Source organism: Sinocyclocheilus grahami, unplaced genomic scaffold, assembly GCF_001515645.1.
Source record: "Sinocyclocheilus grahami isolate Dianchi unplaced genomic scaffold, SAMN03320097.WGS_v1.1 scaffold67.1, whole genome shotgun sequence".
NCBI lineage: Eukaryota > Metazoa > Chordata > Actinopteri > Cypriniformes > Cyprinidae > Sinocyclocheilus > Sinocyclocheilus grahami.
Window position 1 is genome coordinate 2,071,265 of NW_015505246.1, and position 23,435 is coordinate 2,094,699.

Here is a 23,435-nt window from a genome sequence, read left to right on the forward strand (position 1 = left end):
TCAAATGAACACTGTATCTCCTGTGTCAAAATTACCCATTCAAAACCGGCAAAAATACATCAGATAATCCACTAGGGATCTCAGCTTCCCCTAGCCATCTGTGCTCCAGTCCAAACCATCAGACAGCTAATAGTTATGGTTATTACAGTGTTACCTCTCAAAGGACAAATTTAAAGTTTTCATTTGGATTTCCATCATATTCGGATTCCACTCACCTAAGAAGCTTTTGTAGGATAATAACTATACTTTTCTGTCAACGTGACTGTTCTGAATATGTCTTAACTTTGAGTTGATGCTAATTGTTTATTCTGTGCTTTATTTATTTTATATATAAGTCAGGAAGCAGAGCATCATGGTGGTGAGCCATATTTTCATTAAATCTAAAATTTGCCAAAATTACTTATCATCAGTCATCAAATGTATGTTACAATTTCTCAATAAATCATAATTGTTGCAATTATGTTTTATGTATTTATGCCAGACAAATGCATCATTCCAATTAGTGTTAACTTCATGGTGAGATCCTATTCTTTCTAATAATTAGGGTGGAGTACTGTATATATTTGTGCTACATTTGTTGCCAATATAAAATTATGCAGGTCATTATTATGCAGTACTTTTTTTACTTTTGTAAAAAAAAAAGAAGAAAAAAAAGGTCACACTTTATTTTAAAGTCCAATTCTCGCTATTAACAAACCATTAACTACAACTTTTGCCTCAAATCCCTCTTAAATTGCTGCTTATTAATAGTTAGGAAGGTAGTTGTTAAGTTTAGGCAGAATATGTGCTTTATAAGTACTAATAAGCAACTAGTTAATAGTGAGAATTGGTTCCTATACTAAAGTGTTACGGGAAAAAAAAACAGAAGACTGGCTTGTGTAACAGTTTTAGGGAGTATTTCTATAAAATTGCATAAGACTTTCATAAATAGCTCAGCCACTTAAACTAACAGGATACATAAAACGATGGAAATAACTTCATAAAAAATAATTAATTAAATCCACTGCTACTAGTGTCACACTAAGGTAAGATAAACGTATGAAGAAGATGACGATGAATGCAAATAGTCTTTAATAATCAACAAGAGGGTAGATACAAGCAGGATAAACACATAGGGACGTAGTAGACCGGACAAACACAGACTGCACAGACTAGGGCTTAAATACATGGGTAAACGAGGGTAATGGACAAGACACACCTGAACTAAATGACACAATCAAACAAGAGGGAAAACTAGGTCACGGAGAACAGGATGGATGAAAACACAACGAATACAGTCCAGGGGTGTGACAACTAGAGAAATGAAATGAGAAAATATTTCTTAATAAACTTTTAATATTTAAGTATATTTTAATTATATTAAGACACAGGCCTATATGACGGGGACATACTACATACTAGTACTATTAACCCATCCAACCAGTTGTGAATATTGCAAGGATTTTAAAGTACTTTGAATCTGCATTACTGCAAAACTGAAATTCAATTAATGTTAGTGTAATCATTTTGAAAAAAATGTGGAATTTTTAATGTTTTAGCAATAATTATTGACTATTGGTGCATATGAAATAATCATAATTCTTCCTTGTGTTCACTTGCCTTCCAAACATACAATGCACAATCTCCAGATTTTTACTGTTTTAGTTCCTAAAACATTTTGAATTTATTTGGCAGCAAAATCTGTTTGGTCGAAAGAAACAATGATTGAAAAATATTCTTTTAAGCAATCCCCTACACACAAATTGGCAATAGAACTGTCTTTACATAGTAGATATTTCTGTTTACTCGCCAGGCTTGTCTAATGCTAATACTAAAATCAGTGATACATGAGCAATGAACAGGCGTGGACACAGTCATTTTTTAACCTTATTGCATATTTCACTTTATTTAAATATTCCACATCTCTTTTCACACCCTCATTAATGAGCTTCTTTCCTGTCAAACGCTCTGTCAGAATGTTCTACTGTAAAGCGGTCATAGGGCACAACACGCAGCGAAAATACTTCAGTGCTAAACTAATTATTAGCCAATAAATCAGTGGCGAGTGAAATCTAACAATTTACTAGCTTAAAGGCAAACATTATTTAGTCACCTTGCACAATTTTTTTTCGCATATAAAAGTGATTTACTAGAGGGTAAAGCCATTTCAGAACAAATATATAATAATATGTTATACTCAAAGGATTAAAAACATAGAGATAATACAAGAGCCTAGCCCTATTAATAATATACAGCGGGTAAAATAAGTATTGATCACGTCACCATTTTTCTCAGTAAATATATTTCTAAAGGTGCTGTTGACTTGAAATTTTCACCAGATGTCAGTAACAACCCAAGTAATCCATACATACAAAGAAAACAAAACAAATAAGTTCAGAAATTAAGTTCTGTGTAATAAAGTAGAATGACACAGGGAAAAAGTATTGAACACATGAAGAAAGGGAGGTACAAAAAGGCATGGAAAGCCAAGACACCAGCTGAAATCTATCAGTAATTAGAAAGCAATCCTGCCCCTTGTCAGTGGAAATTAATATTAATTGGTTCAGTCCCAACTGATGGCCTATAAAAAGATGTCTCATGACCAACGTGCCACACAAGAAACATTTCATGATGGGTAAAAGCAAAGAGCTCTCTCAAGACCTTCGCAACCTTATTGTTGCAAAACATACTGATGGCATTTTTTAGAGAAGGATTTCTATACTTCTGAATGTTCCAGTGAGCACTGTTGCCCCAACATAATCCGGAAGTGGAAAGAACATAATTTCACCATAAACCGGCCACGACCAGGTGCTCCTCGCAAGAATTCTGACAGAGGAGTGAAAAGAATTATCAGAAGAGTTGTCCAAGAGCCAAGGATCACTTGTGGAGTGCTTCAGAAAGACCTGGAATTATTTTCAAAGAAAATAATAATTAATACACTCAACCGCCGTGGCCTATGCATGCTCACCACGCAAGGCTCTATTGCTGAAGAAAAAAGCATTTTGAAGCTCATTTAAAGTTTGCTGCACAACATTTAGGCAAGCCTGTGAAATACTGGGAGAATATAGTCTGGTCAGATGAGACAAAAATTCTCAATTCTCATACAAAAATAAAAAAAACTCTTTGGATGCCATAATACACACCATGTTTGGAGGTCAAATGGCACTGCACATCACGCCAAAACATCATGGTGTAGCACTGGCAAAATTCATATAATTGAAGGAAGGATGAATGAAAAGATGTACAGAGACATTCTTGATAAAAATCTGCTGCATCTACCAGGATGATGAAGATGAAACAAGGGTGGACATTCCAGCGAGACAATGATCCCAAACACACAGCCAAGGAAACTCTCATTTGGTTTCAGAGAAAGAAAGTAAAGCTGCTAGAATGGCCCAGCCAATCACCTGACTTAAATACAATAAAAAGTCTATGGAAAGAACTAAAGATTAGAGTTCATAGAAGAGGCCCATGGTACCTTCAAGATTTGAAGACTGTTTGTGTGGAAGAATGGGCCAAAATCACACATGAGCAATGCATGCAACTAGTTTCTCCATACAGGAGTTGCTTGAAGCTGTCATTACCATCAAAGGCTTAATTTCTGAACTAATTTGTATTATTTTCATTGTATGTATGGATTGCTTGAATTGTTACCGACATCTGGTGAAAATTTCATGTCAACAGCACCTTTAGAAATATATACACTGAGAAAAATGGTGGTGTTCAATACATATTTTACCCGCTGTACATAATATAAAATAATATAATATAATAATAAAAAGAAATTAATAATAGAAAAAAATTATGACTGACATCTGTGCTATTAAGCAAATAAAAGATTTAGGCTTCTCTATAACATACACGATATATACATATTCTAGCTACTGAGGTGCTTGAAATCTGTCCTTAGCCTTTTTTTGTCATTTCCTTGTAGCTCCAGTCTATCATCAGGTTTCAAGTGTGTTCAACTAGGCAGTATTTTCAGCTTTTAGAAGGTGCAGCTTCTCTGTAATCTTTTGTGACAATCTCTCTGATACTGGGTTAAAACTGGCAGAGTGTCACACTGTGAAAGTGGAGGAGATGCATCAGTTTGTTCCATATATGCAGCTAAATACAGTGATGCCACTCTATTAGGCCTTATAATTATACCCCAAAAAGCTATTATAAAAGCTATCATTACAATAATTATAAACAAGTGGTTCAGTCCAGGATGATTTGAATTGAATTCCTTGTAAAGCTGCTTTGGAATGATTTGAATTATGACAAGCGGCATACAAATATTACTGAATTGAATTGAACATGACAAACAGCATATGTGAACAAGAAGCTTTCAGCACTGTACTAAAACTCAAACCCTGTTGAGACGAACAGTATGTGAATAAACCAACAGAGACGGGCAAGTGTCACACAACTTTAATTCTAATTCCTATAACAAATACTGGATAAATTATATGTGTGAGGGCCCGCTGGGACCCTGCCATATTTTGCATGACCTAATTCTGCTCACTGCCTTCCTTAAGTGACATATTTCTGGCAAGCCAGCACACTCTTTGCCACCTAATGTAGTGGAAGAACTAGGCTATAGAAAAACTCGATCATTCAGCTGATGTTTTCTTTGCGCTGGGAGATATCATCTCAGCGCTTCAAAAGAAGACGCAGCGAGTGAAGGAAACTCGTTCTTTGTGGTTTTTGTGCCAGTATTGAAGGTGCCAACTGTCAGAAAAAATCAGCCTCGCTGATGGATCATGACATAACAAACTACAAGATATGTATCAGGTTGCCGTTTATAGCAAGAGGAAGACGTGTAACATGAAGGCGTGCATTTTAGACCCCTTAATTTGACTGGATGAATAAGGAAATCTAATGAGCGTTCTTCCCTCACATTCTTTGCGTTTTTGGCAGGGACTGAACCTCCTTGGGTAAGCTTTCTGTGAGACCATTTGGCAGAGATTACGCCCAGCTTAACGTCCGTCCCATAAAGGTATTTGATTCATAACTGAGATTTGAAAGCACACGTACATTCATGGAGTAACTAGTGCATGTGAGAATGCTTTAATCAGATACAGCTACAGAGCAAAGGGATTAGCAACACTAAAATGTAATCAGTGTGATTAAAACATTAATGCGTTCACATACAAAAGCATTTGAACAACAACCCAGCAACGCTGTAACAGCATAGTGCCAGAGAAGAGTGGAAAATATTCCACCATGCTGACATTCAAATAGAGAAACAATTGCAGAGCATTTCAATACTAGATGAGAGTCAACAGGGGGGACCATTTTCTTTAAAGGGACTATGATAGGTGCTGTGATGCTGCAATAGGGGAAAATTGAAACGCTGCAGAGAAGGGAGGCTGAATCAACGGAAGATCCGTTAAAAATGCGTCCATGCTAAGACGTCTTTAAAAAACAGTGAGCAACATGATGTATATTAGAGACTCTCACTGGTTTCTTCATAGCGCTTGTGTTCCCGATACAGAAAATGACACCCGGCCATGGTAACCATGGCAACACACCCTATGGATATGCACTAGATAGCCTCTGCTATCTAACACTAGTTCAAACACCTTGGTAGGCGTTTACATAACAAGGGACAGTCCAACCAAAAATAAAAATCTGTCATTATTTACTCACCCTCATGATGAGCCAAACCTGTATGACTCTCTTTTTCTTCTGCATAACACACAAAAAGAGATCTGAGTGTTATTTTACATACAATGCAAGTAAATGGGGTCAAATGTTGTTTTGGACCCCACTGACTTCCATTGTATGGACAAAAACAACTGAAACATTACCTTCTTTTGAGTTCCACAGAAGACGAAAGAAAGTCTTACAGTTTGGAATGACATGAGGATGCGTAAACGATAACAGAATTTTCATTTTTGGGTAGGGCTGGGTATCGTTCAAAATTTTTCGATATCGATACCGATACCTTGACTTCGATACCGGTTCCTGAACGATACTTTTTTCGATACCAATTTTATGAAATCAATTTGAACAAGATTACATTATCTAAAAAAAAAAACTTTGGTTTTATTTTTCAGCTTGTTGATGTTTATACAAACTCAAAGACTCATCTCCTGAGCCACTGCACAAAGGAACAAAATGTAACCAACACAATAAATCAGTGCAAAATCGTTTTAATAAAGCTCAAATAGTCTTCAGTTTACACATCTATTAGGCTACATTTACACTAGTTAGTGTTCGTTTTAAAATGCATAGCTCAGACAGAATCATGATTTCTATTTATTTTCCACTGATTTACTGATGAGCATTAGCAGCTTCCAGCGTTCTCTGCTTGTGTTCTCTCTTTCATGATCGCTGCTCTGACTCAGAGGTAATAACATATTTAATTTCAGCAACATCACATTAGATGGCAGGTCCAGATTTACCTATTTTCGTGACGTTTTTGGGCCCCCTTCCCTATTAATATAATAGACCTAATATTACCACCCAAGCAAACAAAAATATTTCTTAATCAGTGGAAACCGATACAGTGTTTTCTATCGGAATAAGCGCATGCGTTCAGTCAATAAAAATCGAATAGTTCTTAATTTGTTTGAGGACTGCGAAAGACCGTTCCATATAGTCGTGGCCACATAACCACCTCCGGAAGTGCATTATTTCTCTAATAATTTTAACGGCCTGGAGTCCCAACCACACATCAAGACATTGTTCAGATCATTTGTTTCAAGACATTTGACATGTTTCCGTCCTGAAATCTCGTGTGGGTGGAACTAATTTTTTTACACACCTCATCCCAAACCTTCCGTTGCAAATTCCAAAACATCATTTTAGAGCTGATAACAGAGGCTTGAGCCATTGATATGCAGTTAAGTGCGTCTATGCGTCTCTCAGCAGCGTTCAGCAGCAGCGTCTACTGATAGCGAATCTTTAAGTTAAACTCCTTCATGAACCTCGCTACTGAGAAATGTCATGTAGCTTTTTAGCTGCGAAACTATTTTACTGTTAAATTCGCGGTGCAGCGCTGACAAGACGTTTCTGTTCGCGTCTCCGCGTGTCTGCACTGTGTGTGCATCTGTGAGAGAGACTGGGAGAAAGAAAGCGTGATTTCCGTAGCCTACATAAAAAAGGTGGAAGACATGGAAATAGTTTGTCATTTTTTACCCTATTGTTTGTTATATTTATTTGCTCAATGTCTTGAGCAATGCGTAAATCCGGCCCTGTTAGACGGCAATCGGAAGTTATTACAAACACTCGATGGTGGTTTAAAGTGAGTTTTGAGTAAAAACGGAATATAAATCTTATTTATTGTCTTATGTAGCATGATGCTACAGTTTGCATGAATGGTCACATAACACGCACTTTTGTTCGTGTAACGTTAGTATGATCTGCATATGATCGGAACTCCACGCAGCTCCCGCGCTACTCTATATACTGGTGGTATTACAGTACCACGAGAGCTAAAGAGAGCAGACTGCTCCGTGCGCTTTCGAATCGCTATCTGCGCCGCGCCTCTAGTCGAACACACCGGCAAGTGCTGGAGGCTTATTGGCTCACTGACGCTGATGAGATTAACCCCTCAGGTATCGAAATTTGGTACCGAACGACAAGACGTTTTTCGATACTCGATGGTATCGAAGCAATTCGGTCGGTGCCTAAAAAGTATCGAACTCGATACCCAGCCCTATTTTTGGGTGAACTATCCTATTATCTGATAAATTCATGTAGCACATGAGCGCTATCCAAATGTCACAATAATACAAGCCTTTTGCACTATCCACAATGTGTGAACAATGGCAAGCATTCTGGGTTTGTTCTTTTGACTAAAACATATTCTCAGCTCAGCACAGCACTTAAATAATTGCAGTTTGAGTACTCTGCTTTTACCACAATTTCATTAATGGCCTTTTAAAGAGTCTCAGGCTGTTTTTTTTTTTTAGAACTACCAAACATCTTTAAAGCAGCAGAGAAGAAAAGTTGGGTGATCTAAAAGTTAAAAGTAGTGAGCTGGTACAAATTAAACGCCATTGTTCATGTTGGTTGGGTTTTGACAGCTGCAATTAAAAGTCGCATGTTCTTGAAGGAAACCAGGCGCTGCCATCTCTCAAGAGGCAACGGCTTTCATTTCATAAATAAGCTCACTTCCTATCGGCTAATATTGTGTCATAACGCCAATCCTCTCTGGTTCTGAAAAATGGAAAATGCGACATTACGCGACCTATTAAGCAACGTGAAAACAACAGATATGCGAAGCATGAAAAAATGTTTGGAAGAAATGTCATCTTCACAGCTGACAGTCTGTGATGATGGTGTGGCATTCCCAGTCTGAGCAGGTCCTCCAGTCTGCCAAGAATGCAGAGGCAAAGCTGTTGAGATGATTGATGACATGCCTCCACTGGCCCTCTCTTCCCTGCTGACATACACTCACAACCCAACACTTTTCACCGCTAATTGGACAACCTTGCAAATTCCTTCTCTGAGACTGCGGTCCACTAAATTAGCCACTGATAACTGCCCACAATTGGTTCAATTTATGAACGTCCAGAACGTCGTGCTGGTAAAGTGTCACTCATATGGCAGAGGCTGTTGAATAAACCTGCCAGGCGTGCAACTTTCCAGACGAGTTTATTTCTCATCAGTTTTCCATGTTAATGTTTTGATCAAGCTTGCGGGTGACAGTTCATTTAAAGTCTAGTTAGGTAGAACTTTGCCTGAAATGGGGAAATAGATGTTTTTGTACATAATGAGTCCCGAAGGACAAAAATGGGGCATCACATGAGCTACTTTTGCTTGTTTGATTAGTCTGAATCACGTGCTAATTATGTTTTCATCTGAGAAGATCCGCACTCTAAAAAGAAAATCCAGGGGACCTATTACACCACAGCTTGAAAGTGAATTTTTTTATTGAATTAAACAGTTTAAGTTGCTTTGTTGATATTATAATGTTGATCATTACGTCAACTTAATATTGTGTGTAATATTCTCCGCTGTTTTATTTATTAAAAAAAATAGGTTGCAGTAAATGAAATTTTCTTGATAATTTTGAAAATTGGGCTGTGAATTTCTAGTTCCCAGCATGCTTTGCATAGGACTGGATAATATAATTTTAATCAATAAAGTCATACTGTATTTCTTTATTAAATTTACATGTTAAATAAGAACTCAATTAATTGAAAGAACCAAAAATGTTTTGGAGTAATCAACTTAAAGATTTGTGTTTATTCTATAAATTAAGTTTATCTACCTCAATCTAGTTTGCTGGCTAAACATAATTTTATTTAAAAAATAAAAAAAGATTGATGCAAACTAAAGAAGTACCACAGCTCATGCTATTTATTCTGTACATAAACATTCTCTGTTCAGATTTAAAAATAGTTTCTGGAAGATATGGTGTTGTCAACATGATACTGCCCTGTGTTTTTCACAGACACTAACTAAGTAAAACTGCAACCGCCATCCAGCCGGAAATCTGGGTCTGTTATGTAACCCAAATGTGGTCAATGGCCATTGAAAAATCTGAAAACTACCAGGCTTAGTGTGAAGCCTTGCCAAATGTCTTAGCAAAAGCCTAGCAGCACACAATCAGATATTTAAAATATTTGAATGCATGACCTTTTAATCTGTCTAAGACATTTGAACTCTACAGGAACTAAGGCGCTTTTAGAGGATCAATTGGTAAAGCATGGTGCTAAAAACTACATAGTTATTGGTTTAGTTTGCAGGAAACACACGTTGAAGAAAAGTTTACCTTAAATAAACTGGAAGTAGCTTTGAATAAAAGCAAAGCCAAGTAAACAGTAGTTAGTTGTTATATCTGAGAATTGTATGGTCCCAATAGCAAAAAAAAAATAAAAATTAAATAAACATATCATTACACAATTTGGTAGCTGAAATAGGAATCTGTGTTAAATAAATAATCTTCATAAAAGAGCCCAATCATCCAGAATATAACTTTTTCCCATTCAACAAGGGAAACTGCAATCAACATTGCCTTACATCAAGCAATTTTTGATTTCTTTGTTGGCCAACATAGAGATACGTCACATTAAGCTCTCAGAGGGGGAAAGAAAGCCTAAATGCTATTGATCTGCTTCACTGCTTTGTATTCCATTCACTAATAATTACCAATGCAGTCCCTCCAATTACTTGGCTCTACTTAACATTTACAGCCACGTGCAATCCACACACATTGATTCATTATGCAAATGACAGGGACTAATTTAAGGCTTGCTTACATGACTCCATTTAAAAACCTGCAGCCATGGCAATGCACTGCACAGATGAATTGAGACGCAGTTTCCTTTTAATGCTGCACAGAGAGAGAATACTGGAAACATTTAAGCCAAATATTAACAAATTGTTCAAATGTTTCTAATGTTCTCAGTTAGGACTTTATTGTACTCAGATGAAACTCAATATCATATAGTACTGAGCCAATGACAAATGAGTCTTCAGTATTAACACTGAATATGGTGAGGACTGATGATAGGATTACTGTTAAGGTGAACGGCGCAGGCCCGTGTGCTCTCCAGTTTGAGCATAGAGTGGGTGTCTAGCACCTGAGGGACAAAGAAGCTTATCTGGTATCTAGTGAGCCTGCTTCATCAAAAGCCATGAAAATCAGTGACAGGTTGAGGAGAAGGGAGGTTAAATCTACTTGAAAGGCACTACTGTTTTTTCCAGAAGTGCTTCAGGTATAATTGCTTTGAAGATAACCATTATCTGGTGGCAGTGATTATTTTTTTCTGCATATTTTATCCTGAGACTTGTGAACACCCCCACAACTGGGAAAGGGGGCTTCTTTAGGAATATTCCATTACAATATTGCAATGATACAATTATACTGCCACAGAAAAGAACTTGAAAACAGAAAGAGCATAGATATATTCTATTCTTTGTCATCCACAACATGAAGTGCATTAAAGGTGGGGTATGTATTTTTTCAAAAACGTTTTAGAAAACTAAGTCGGGCCGAGTACCAAAACAAACTTGTAGCCAATCAGCAGTAAGGGGCATGTCTACTCAGGATGGGGACGAGAGAGTGCTCAGTGCACAGGACGGACATTAGCCGAGCCGAGCGACGACAGAAAAATAGAGATGGTGTATAAAAACAAAAGAGGAAAATGTCTGCGGAACAAAAGAAGGCTTACGATAAGGCAAGAAGTAGGACCCGTGTAAATATTGGATCAGCTTTTCAGCGCTGGAGAGAACTCAAGGAGTGGAAGGCCTGCAATCGGACACCAAGGTTGCTTTGTTTCTTTTCGATAGGTGAGTAACATTGGTTTTGCTTTGTTTCACAGAACTAATATATGCTGTTAAATCACACAGTACAACCAAAACACATTCGACCTGTATTACCATAGTAACACACATTGCTTTCCCTTATTGATGACATCATACCCTCGGTCGGCTGGCACAGCAGGGTAGGGTTGCACCAGCCATTCGTAAGTTCTTACTTAAACTGGAATGTAAAGTCCACACTAGAGGCTTAGTAACTACTTGCTAGTTTGTAACTAAATTTGTACTTACTTCGGTTGCACCACTTGTTCTGCTTAAGGCAGAATGTTGTAGGTAGGTCGTAAGCTATCCGTACGGTAATGCGTAGTCGCATAGAATGACGTATTTTGACGTGTTAAACTGAACTCAAAACTCAAAATCAAAACAAACTTTTAAAAGTATCTTAATAGCCTACACATGGAAGAGAAAGGAAACAGGAAGAAAAATTTCAGTCATGAAGAAATTCAAATTTTAATTGATGGATACAAATGTGAGATTTGGCAGGACATAACAAACAAAATAAATGCAAAAGGCTTTGAGCAGAGGGAGGTAAAGGAAGTGAGGAAGAAGTGGAGTGACCTTAAGACACAAGCAATTGAGGACTTTCCTTGCACTAAACATGTCCCCACTGGAGGTGGTCCGAGACCAGAGCCTGGCCCGTATTCAACCATTCTCCAAGAAATAATCGGCGACAACTCACCCACCGTCTGTGGAATCACTGGAGTTGAAATTGAAATTGAAGTCGCAGATGACATGGCTCAAAGTATTTATAACTTTCCGTTTTATTCTTATTAAGGTCATTTGGACTTTTCTGACTCGCAGTTGTGAGAGAACAGTCAGTGACGTTACTATTATTATTATTATTATTATCAGGGTGCGATTTGTGGAAAAACCAGAGGGGGGGGGGGGTTTTGAAATGTTTATTCATGAACAGAGTACAAAGCACAGTAGACTTTTATATCTTTATATACTTTAAAGTCATCATGAAATCAAAATTTAAAATTCTTATTTTTTAATGGTATACTGTAGTGTTTATTATAAATAATTAATCCGTGCACTTCATTAATACAAAGTACACCTATAATAAATGGAATTTAAAGTTTAATTAAAGTAATCTATGAAGAATAATGCAGTTTTTTTTAAAGATTAATTATTGTAAATAACTTGTATGTATTGGCCTATTGGCAAATATTCACATATTATATAAAAAGGACAATAAGCCTATGTGTTTTGTGCAGTTTAAGTGAAATGGTTCTGTGTAATAAAATGCTTGAGAGTTGCACCCTCCTGCACTTCTGGATCTTGGAACTGTCTATATTGCTCATCCTGTGGGATCTCTTCACCTCCCAGATCATCAACTGGCATCTTCCACAGCATGGTCAAATTATGCAAAACAATGCATGCTCCTGTCACCTTTGCTGCTCTCTCTGGCTCCATTGCAATTCCTAACGAGGACAATTGATTCAAAACTTGTACTTCATTTGAAAAATTATCCTGTCTAAACAGATAAACAAATAATCAAACAAATATAAATCTGCTGTCACATAGGCCTACCCCTCTGAAGACATGACCACCTCCTTTTTAAAACACCAATACTTCTTTAAGTATAGTGTCTTCAGCCACTTTTTAAGTGGGTATGCAGAATCACCCATCAGAATGCCACTATACTCGCCAGAATCAAATTTGTCATAGATGTTTGATCTCCTAAGGATAAAGCTGTCGTGCTTTGAACCAGGCCATCTAACAACACAGTTTAAAAAAACATAAATTTGGGTCACAGATGACTTGGGTGTTTAGCGTGAGGGTTAAGCATTCTCATCCACTATGGGTGCTTTTATCTTGATTTGTGTCCCATCAATGCAGCCAAGTACATCAGGGAAACCGGCAATGGAATGGAACTTTTGCCTGTTTGTATTTTGTCCGTTAATGCTTGGCATATGTAGTTTGTTTATATGGCGACACAGGGCAAGTGACACCTTGTGGACCACTCTACATACTGTAGATTTGTGAATCTGTATGCTGTCGCCTACTAAGTTCTGCATTGATCCCGTTGCAAAATAGCGTAAAGTGACGCACACTTGTAGGCTGGGGGAGAGAGCGCCATTTCGGTCCGTTTCGTGTTGAATATCAGACGCTATCAAGTTATGGTCAATATTCCCTCTCTTTTAAAGTGCAAACGAGCATATACAGGGGGTACGGAAAGTATTCAGACCCCCTTAAATTTTTCACTCTTTGTTATATTGCAGCCATTTGCTAAAATCATTTAAGTAATTTTTTTTCCTCATTAATGTACACACAGCACCCCATATTGACAGAAAAACACAGAATTGTTGACATTTTTGCAGATTTATTAAAAAAGAAAAACTGAAATATCACATGGTCCTAAGTATTCAGACCCTTTGCTGTGACACTCAAATATTTAACTCAGGTGCTGTCCATTTCTTCTGAGCATCCTTGAGATGGTTCTACACCTTAATTTGAGTCCAGCTGTGTTTGATTATACTGACTGGACTTGATTAGGAAAGCCACACAACTGTCTATATAAGACCTTACAGCTCACAGTGCAAGTCTGAGCAAATGAGAATCATGAGGTCAAAAGGAACTGCCTGAAGAGCTCAGAGACAGAATTGTGGCAAGGCACAGATCTGGCCAAGGTTACAAAAAAAATTCTGCTGCACTTAAGGTTCCCAAGAGCACAGTGGCCTCCATTCCTTAAATGGAAGACGTTTGGGACGACCAGAACCCTTCCTAGAGCTGGCCGTCCGGCCAAACTGAGCTATCGCATCATCATAAATATCCAAAGGATGATGTCTGTCTTGTAAAATTCGTCTACGAACAAGCGGTTCTTCATTATCGATCACGAGCTCATCGATGTGATCTAATCTGGCTGCCATCTCTTTTCGACCGTTATTCATGGGTAGAGGCTTCCATAAATGTTTAGTTGGAACGTAGAGTTACATTTAAACCAAGTGTAATGGTACAACGCAAAAATATTTAGTAGTGCGTAAGCTGTAACTTGTAACTTAGTAGGGCTGCGACGATAAATCGATGCAGAATCGATTCGTGGATCGATTTCTGAGATCTCCTGAATGCATTGCGTTTCTCTCTGGAATCGATTCTGAGCTTAGATTTTAACAGCAGATGGCACTCTAATCTAGTTTTCATCTGCACACTCAAATGCTCATGAAGAAGAGCGCTTGTGCATTCGGTTGAGTCTGTAATTTCACCTTGGCTCAGAATGCTTTTATGATGTGAGATTAATGTAAACACAGCCCACTGTGAACATTAGGGATGGGAAGATTCCCTGATTCGCTCGGTGCATCTGCATAAAAAGTTAAAGATGCGATGCATCGGTTTAAAAAGTGTGCATCGGCTACAAGTTGTCATTTATATCGCAATGCATCGTTTCTAACATATTTGCATCGGTAAAAACAGATTTATTTATATATAATTACTAGTGGATGCGCTTTTATTATTTAGAAAGTGACCAATAATCTGTGACCAATATTTTATATGTAGATTGATTTCTCCTCTCTAAACTGTTTCTCAAGCGCGCTCTCTCATCACCGCTGCTGCTGCGTGAATATGACGCATCACAACCAGAGGCGTACCTACATGAAGTGGGGGCCCCAGGCAAAATTAATCAGTGAGGCCCTTCTAAAAGTTTTTTTTTTGGTTAATGTGTCTTTGTTACCTAGTGATATAATTATACAACATATGAAATGTGGACAAAACACATCTAATGATAGGACTCAGATCCATAGAACTGCCTTCTCTCCTGGATTTAATGTTGCCAGAAGCCCATCAACCACCAGAATTCCATGACTGACTGATGAAATAACAGAGAACCTTTCGATTGTAAAAAAAAATTACGGATCTTTGTTAGCACTTCCAGGCTAATTTTAGTCAGTGAATTCTCGTCATTTATTTTATTACTTAGCCTAATAGCTATTTGAATTAAGTGCCTATTCTGAATAGGTATTTATTGAATTATTTTATGTATATCAGCAAGTGAACGAGAAATAATTTTTTTGTTTAGTAGTGTAGGCTATTTGCAGTCGGTGCGTTTCTCTTCGCGAGACACGGATATCTTTTGTGTAGCCTAATGAATTCAAGCACAATATCGAATGGAGAAAAAAAAATATGTATAATTTTTAATTAATTAGGCTGTAAAAAAATGGGAATGTTAAAATATTTAAGGCACAAACAGTTGTTGCATGACAACCTAGCCCGTTATCATTTGCTCATGGAAACAATGAATAAAATGTTTTATATTTGGTTTGGAGTGGAATAGAGTGTGGGAAGAAACATAAATTGGTGCCTATGCTTACCGTTGTCCTGTTTCCTCTTTTCCTCCTCTTTTTTTTTCGCTTCAGGCTGCCTGATAGATTTGTCCTCTTATTTATGTTTAATGTGCGTGTGTACGCAAACTTTTTTCAGTTCATTGTGCAAGCTCAATTTCCATAGGAATGGATTAAAAACGCTTGGGTCCCGCGTTCTGCTCCGCTCCAGATCATGCATTTTCTAATCTACAGCACCGCGAGGATGCGCTGCACCTGTTTGAAAAAGGCGGCCGAGGAGCATAAAAGCATAACCAGTGTATCGAGAGAGTGGGCCCCATAGGGGGGATGGAGTAGAGCCCTGCATTTCAGCCCGGGCCCGACAGGCCCGACTTTTCTTACGCCCTCTCGTGCCGGGCTTTGGGCCAATTTTCACGTCATAGTTCAGAAGCGGGCCGGGCCTCGGGCCTGTTTTAGGTTTCTCCTTATTTTTATATTTTAGATATCCATCAATTAGTGATGAAAAAATTGCGGCTCGACAGTGTTTAGTGTCCAGCAGCAGCTACAAGAGCAACGAGCGCAGTTGCATGCATGCACGCTAAACAGACAGAGCGCAATAATTCTGAGAAAAATATACTTTTTGCTAAAAAAAAATTTTTTTTGGACATTAAATGTGTCTTTTGTAGAATTTTAAACCTACATAGAAAGTGTATTTTTTTATGATAGCAGTAACTGTAAAGGGACTATTGTAATAGGTAAATCAAATGTAAGCTAGTAGGCTACAGTAATAATTACCAAGCTCAAATGAGTTAATGTGTTTCTTATAGCAGTTAAAATGTAGTCATTTTCTGTATTATTTATTTTCATTTTTAATTCAGTGATTTTAACTTTTAATTTAGTTATTTTAATGCTTTAAAGAGCAATTTTAGATTGTAATGTTCTGCTATCTGTTCTGCAAACTATAAAAGGTACAGCTGTAATAAAACCAGAGAGAAAGGCTGCATTTCTAGAAACTGTAAAAAAAAGAAAAGAAAAAAAAAGAAATAATAGTATGTGAGACCGTGGTAATATCATTATGTTCCTATTGGTCAGTAGAGGAGCTTAGATTAGCCTGACAGTTAGCCTGCTTTAGAGCAGGTTAGTTTCCCAGCATAAGTTGCCACAGTGACTAAGCTTGATCTAGCCCTATGTTAAATTTGCTTTTATGGAACCAAATCATTTGACAATGAGTCAGACTAACTGAAATAAGCCTGGCTTATTTGGTTAACTTATTATATGAAACAGGCCTCGAGGCATTAAAAGTGATCATATTGTCTCAATTGCATCATATTGCATCGAATCGCATTGTGTTGAATCGTATCGAATCGGAATCGGATCGCACTGCATCGTAATAGGGGTGAATCGTATCGCATCACATCGGTAGCTGCTTCATATTTATCTTTAATGTATTGTATCGTTGGGTATGCATCGAGATGCGTATCGTATCGGCCTGAGTCATGAGATGCACATCCCTAGTGAACACCCTTGTAACTTGCTTAAACCTTTTTGAACTTTATGAATGATTATTTTAGGTTCAAGTAGGGCTGTGCAATTAATTGCATGCGATTGTCATGCGCATCTCGTCAGTAAAGCCGGTCCCGTGATTAGTAGTAAATCGCCATCACCTGCTTTCAGATTGAGCGGCATTCACTACACAGAGCCTAATTGTCAGTGAACTACGGCTCTGTGTAGTGAATGCCGCTCAATCTGAAAGCAGGTGATGGAGATTTACTACTAATCACGGAACCGGCTTTACTGACAAAATGCGCATGACAATCGCATGTGATTAATTGCACAGCCCTAGGTTCAAGTGTGTGTAAGGATTTGGAAACTAGCAGAGTATGGCTGTTTCTAAAGCATGCAGTGCCCTCTTGGGCGAGACCCTTTTGGGGTAGGGGCATGTTTGTTTTGGTGATTTGAAATATCAACATTGGCTACCAGAAATCTACCCCACCTTTAAACATCAGCCTACATTATTATCATGGTTTCCCAAATTGGGGTTCATATGTTCATGAAAAACTTATAATTAATTAAATTTTTAAAAATTAAATACAAAATAAATAAATCTAAATAAAACAGTCAATACAAGACTTTATGAATTTATATAATCTTTTTATAAAGGGACAATAATAGGTGAGCTACAGCCAATGAGATTGCCGTTTGCGCATTAGTTCCGCCCACTACCGGAGAAAGCGGCAGTTCTTAAAAGCTGAAGAATTCCAAAGAAACTCAGTTATTTTGACAAGAAAATATAACAAAGAATATAGTTTACATGTAGCGCATCAATTCTCTCTCTCTCTGCGTGTGTGAGATAAAGCGACGGAGAGTCGTGCGCCTTCACACTAGAGTTTACGGTGCATCAAATACAGGTGCGCTGCGCCTCCATTGAGATGAACTGAAGAAAACAAAATAGCACAGATCACTTGACTTAGTCTAACTCTGAAGCGCTCAGTGCGTGTGTTCGGTGAGTGAAAATATATCTGTGCTAAACTTAAACTTAGCCTCCAACTCACACACTGGCGAGTAAAATCTGAGAATGTATTAGCCATTGGCTAATAATAGACATCATTTAGTCGCCCAGAGTGAAGATTCATGCCGAGTTCACACTGCACGATTTTCAAAGTCGTCGGGTCACCGTGGTTTTCACACTGCACGACTATCTGAGGTAGCAGTCAGTCGCTGCTGTGTTCACATTGCACGATGGATCGGCGACAGGAGGTTACACACTGCATGACTTTACAATAGGAAGAATCGCCAACAACAAAACACACGCGAGAATAACGCGAGAACCGGAGTTCTCGAGCAAGACTGGAATTATAAAATATATATATATAGCCCGCAAATCGTCTGAGCTGATTTCCAGCTACAAGGAGAAAAAGAAAAACAGGTTATGCAGGAGGGAGATGCAGGGAACAGGGATTGGGTGTTCTGCAAAGAGAGTTGGAGGTAAATAATTTTGCAGTAACTGTTATGCTGATGTTGTGGCTGGTCAAGCAAATGTTTGTGCTTGTTTCTGTATGATGTTATTGTTCATATATCTATTAAAATACAGATATTCTGGTCTATAACTCCTCCCCGAACTTCCCTCTGCCCTGTATCTTGGTCTCTCATTGGCTGTAGGTCATCGCTGATGTAGTTTTCAGTCCGAAATCATTGCACACAGCGTGATTGTGAATCCCTCAGATAGCGTCTTTGATAATTCACACTGCGTGATTGTAACTCGCGTGAACGAGCACCGATTTGCCTCCGATTTCGGGCATTTGTCGGCGATTTCGCAAAACCTGTTGGCGAGTGAAAAATCGGGCTAAAGTCATGCAGTGTGAACTCGGCATTAGTCCCATATGCGAGTGATTTACTCGCAATGTAGAGGGTTGACAGTATGGCTCGCGCACTCCTGTTTAAGTCACAAAATACGCATCGGGATATCGTGCCAACATATTCCTTCGTTTCATAATACTCAATTAATTGTTGTAAACTGAGATTGGTGTCTTTAGAAGATGTATATATGTATATGTGATTTGAATCTTCCGCAGAAGTGTGATAAAGGCCTATCGTTGCCTGGGTTGCGTACGTATGTGTGGGGCGGAGCTATCAAAACAGGGTCGAGACCCTTTTGGGGTAGGGGTGTGTTTGTTTTGGTGATTTGAAATATCAACATTGGCTACCAGAAATCAACCCCACCGTTAAACATCTGCCTACATTATTATCATGGTTTCCCAAATTGGGGTGTTCATGAAAAATGTATAATTAATGAAATAAATAAAAAATTAAAAAGAAAATAAATAAATCTAAATAAAACAGTCAATACAACACTTTATGAAAGTATATAATCTTTTTATAAAGGAAAACGAAAAAGATAAAAACGAAAACTTAGGTATAATCACTAAACTACAAATAGTTACTGCCACTGTGTGAATAATATCATGTTATCAATAAAAAGTAACTTATTTTAAATCTAACTACAAGTATTTTTCTGTAATCTGATCATGTAATCCTGACTACATATAATTGGCTACATATAATAAGTACCCAGCACTGTGTAAATATAACAGGTTAGCAACTAAACAACATTCTTTTAGATTTTCTGTACATTCCTGCAGTGGCTTTAACAGAGAGTAACATCTTGCCTTCTGGTATTCATAGCTGGTGAATGTCAGATAATGTTAAGTTCCTGCCTGGCTTTCTATAGCTTTCTGTGTCACCTTTAATATCCAGGGCTCTCTCTATATTTACAAGAGAAGTGTGGAATACACACAATTTAGACTCCTCTGTGTGGCACACTAAATATTGAAGCTGAAGCTGATAATCTCTGATCGCGAGTTATTCTTGAACAAAATTGAAGAAAAACATGATAATGTGAATATTATGATGTTAAGCTGTACCACTGGCATCATATCTGTAGTATAAAGTATGTTGACATATTGCAGCCAAATTGCAAATATTAAACGTGGGCTTATTGGCACAAAGTCAAGAACCATTTAAGCAAGATCACAGTATTTGTCATAATTTATGCTCTTCAGCTCAAGAGACCAACAATACCATGGATAAAGACAGATTAGATACACTCTAAGAAGTCATTAACATTTTAGATCCTAAATATTCTCTTCAATACCTACAGTGTACATGATTAAACTTGTGATCATGTTGTGCTGAAAACAGCATGATTCCACAAATTATATATATTGGTATCGATATATTGATGGAATACAATCAGCTTCTCTTGGATTTTGCTTTTACACTGACACAACTGATACAGTAATAACCCTCTGTAATAACTGGATCAGCAAAACATCTATAATTCGAACACATCCATTAAATATTTCAGAGAGCACAGCACTAGTTAAAGTGTTGGTGTTCAAGTTAATAATACAACAGAAGAGATAAAACAGAGGAGAATATCTCACAGTAACATCCTTCCGATTAATCAGCACTGACAGTAAGAGATGTGGCCTGAGGAGAAAAGAAGCAGGTTCCCACCCACGTCTCCATGTAACACTGACGCTGGTGAGGGACACGTTTAAAGCACAGGCACAGAGGTACTAAGCATTCACAGACCACCAACTGACATTTTCTGGTCATCTGGGACAGTCATGACAGCCCTATTCACCGTACACAATAGCCTCCCATTACATTTTTTTACCCAATTCTGAGATACAATGATGTTGTCACATTGAAATTACTTGGCATAAGTGCCTTCACTTCTGAAAATGTAACAACAATACAAGAAACATTCTAGGGTGTATTTTAGTCAAAGCGAGTATAAGAAAAAAATCTAAGATAACAATCAAGGCTTTCTGGGAAAAAACAGCAAGGTGCAAAACTGACGTTTGAATAGCCTGCTAAACATAACCAATGGTAGAAATTGACTGTCACTTAAGCCAAGCAAACAATTTTGTGGAAACAAGGGGTGAACAAAGGGTGATGGTCCATCATTTCCCCCCAAAGTTCTACACAAAGTCCTCAGTGAAATCATAACGGAGGGTGAGTTTCAAGTAGATAGCAGCAACCGAGCTTGAGACAACCAACACAAACAGATAACATGAAAACCTTACTTGAGCAAAATATCACATAGCACAATATTACACAAAACAAAGAGTATATAAACAGCAAACTGTAGGCTAGTGATACACGATTCCTGAACAAATTGTTCTTTTGAGTCGAATCTTTTCAAAGAATCGGTTGACTGATTCAATAAACCGGCCTTGGGCGATTAATTCACGAATCGGACTGAATCAGTCTGAGCATTTCTCGAGTCACCGATTCTTTAAACAGAGAACCGTCTCTGTAATGTCCGATTTGTAACAAGCTGACACACGATGAGTCAGCTGACAGTTTGTTTTCATAAACAATATTTTAATTTAAAACATGACGAGAGATGTAGCCTATCTGAAATGAGCAAAACACAAACATTATTTAGGTTTTAGGTTCTAAGTCACTCGTGACACTACAATACAGATCTAGCCTACATGAATAACAAAATCAGAAAACTACAATAAAGAGCAACATGTACTCACATTTTACGTTTTTAAACGTTTTCGAGCATGCAACGCCAGTGTGATTCGGACTACATGATGACGCACTTACGTAAAAGAATTACTAAATGGGGTTTTGAACAGGTTCATTGAAACGAACTGTTCGAAAGAACCGACTCCATGAAATGAGTCGAACTTCCCATCATAGTGGTCCTGTGTGTTAAATGAAAAGGAGGACAAGCTACATTTCCAAGGAGTCAAACATATTCTAACGTATATAAAAATGTCATATAATGTTTCATATGATTCTGAAAGTTAGATTTCACGGAAGACAATATAAACGACGTCTGGATCAATTCTTAAGAAGAAAAATACATAGGCTCCCCAGGGCTGAAATCACTCAGTATCTGATGTTATGAAAAATAATTTCATTTAAATTAGAGTACAACATCCAGCAGCAAACTGCAAGAATGGACTTGTGAAACTTAAAAAAATTAAATTAGACACTTGCATCAGTTACCGTCAGACACACCCATGAAAAAAAGATTTCAATAAACGCGGATCGGTTGGAATTCTGTTAACATGTTTATCATAAACTACTCTTGACGTGACTCAAACCCCCCTTTAATCCCGTACATAATCGTGTGCAACTTTTCTGTCTTTATTAAAAAAAAATTCTCCAAGGGCTCAAACATTCGTGGGGCTCTTTTGGACGGTGGGAATCATAAATGACTTCATTGTAATTGTGTAAAGTGTTCGGCTTGGCGGGGTTTACAAAAGTCTACCCCCTTCCCCAGCTCCTTATGCAACCCCTCATAGAGACACTCTGGACCCTAGACTTTAAAGATCTATAAGTGAGCCAGTTCATCTCCCAAACGCGAAAATATCTCAGGAGGGGAAAAAATCATCACGGTCCCAAACTGTTCTGGTCTATATGGGAATCAGAAGGGTTTATGACCCAAATAAAAGTGACGGAGCGGCACTGGGGGATCTGCCGAGCGTTGTTTACAAAACTGAGAGCAGAGACAGAGACAGAGGCAGGTGCCAGCAAGTTTAGTTTGAACACTTCTACAGCGACTTGAGTCTCCTACCTGAGCAGCGCGGTGTCTCCCTGTCTGCTGACCACACTCTCGCTGGACGCATAGTCCACAGTTTGTCCAGCGGGCAAGCACGATGGTAAAAAGCAGCAAAGACTAAGAATTATAGCGGTGAGCCATTGACCGGAGACGCACGCATCCTGCACTGCAATCATTATGTCCATCACCGCCGAATGGAGCACGATCCTCCCGTTATCAAAAATAAAAATATATCTGGATGAAAATACAATAATCCTCCGCGAAAACCCCGTGAAACGGCGTTCCGTGTAGTTTCCCCGATTTGTTTTGATCGGAACCTGACCGCGGGAGGAAGTCGACTCTCCAGTGGCTCGCACACCATCTAGTGAGGAAATGGGAAACGGGAGCAGAGCTAGCAGCAGACAGCCCCCCGGCTCTGATCCTGTTGCCATGCGGCCGTTTCCCAGGCAACCTGTTCCCTGTAGCTCGTGATGGAGCAGTTAAGCAGGTGGTTATTCTTGATACGGCAATACTATTTAAATGAGTGAGTTTTGACCACCCGGGGTTTAGCGCCCTGCAACCCCGAGACGTCCTCCTGCAAACACGCACTTTGTTTTGTTTTAGCCTATTGCGTGCGACGTCTCTAACAACGAGTCGATGAAAAGGGCAAGATGTAAAATGACACAGGTCAGGTCTTGTTTGTGTCATCGGTGGCCCATGCAGCCCTGCAGTAGGCTGCTATTTGTTCCGGGAAGTTACTGCATGCTGGATGTTCTCATCCATTTTTAGACGGCTTGCAAGATTTCATAGTTCTCTCAGACCAAGTGTTTTTGTGTGTGTGTTGTTTATCATATCAAAGTAAACAAAAA

General features: G+C 38.3%; 1 protein-coding gene across 3 annotated transcripts in view; it reads right to left on the reverse strand.

Moving 5' to 3' along the window:
• Nucleotides 1–22,967, reverse strand: part of LOC107585169 (neuronal growth regulator 1-like) — a 129,675-nt gene extending 106,708 nt beyond the window's left edge. For all 3 annotated transcript variants that reach the window (XM_016272071.1, XM_016272070.1, XM_016272069.1), the window contains exon 1: nucleotides 22,603–22,967. In XM_016272071.1, the coding sequence (XP_016127557.1) occupies nucleotides 22,603–22,772 (170 nt within the window). In that variant the 5' untranslated portion in view covers nucleotides 22,773–22,967. The remainder of the gene's footprint in view (nucleotides 1–22,602) is intronic.
• Nucleotides 22,968–23,435: the final 468 nt, after the last annotated feature.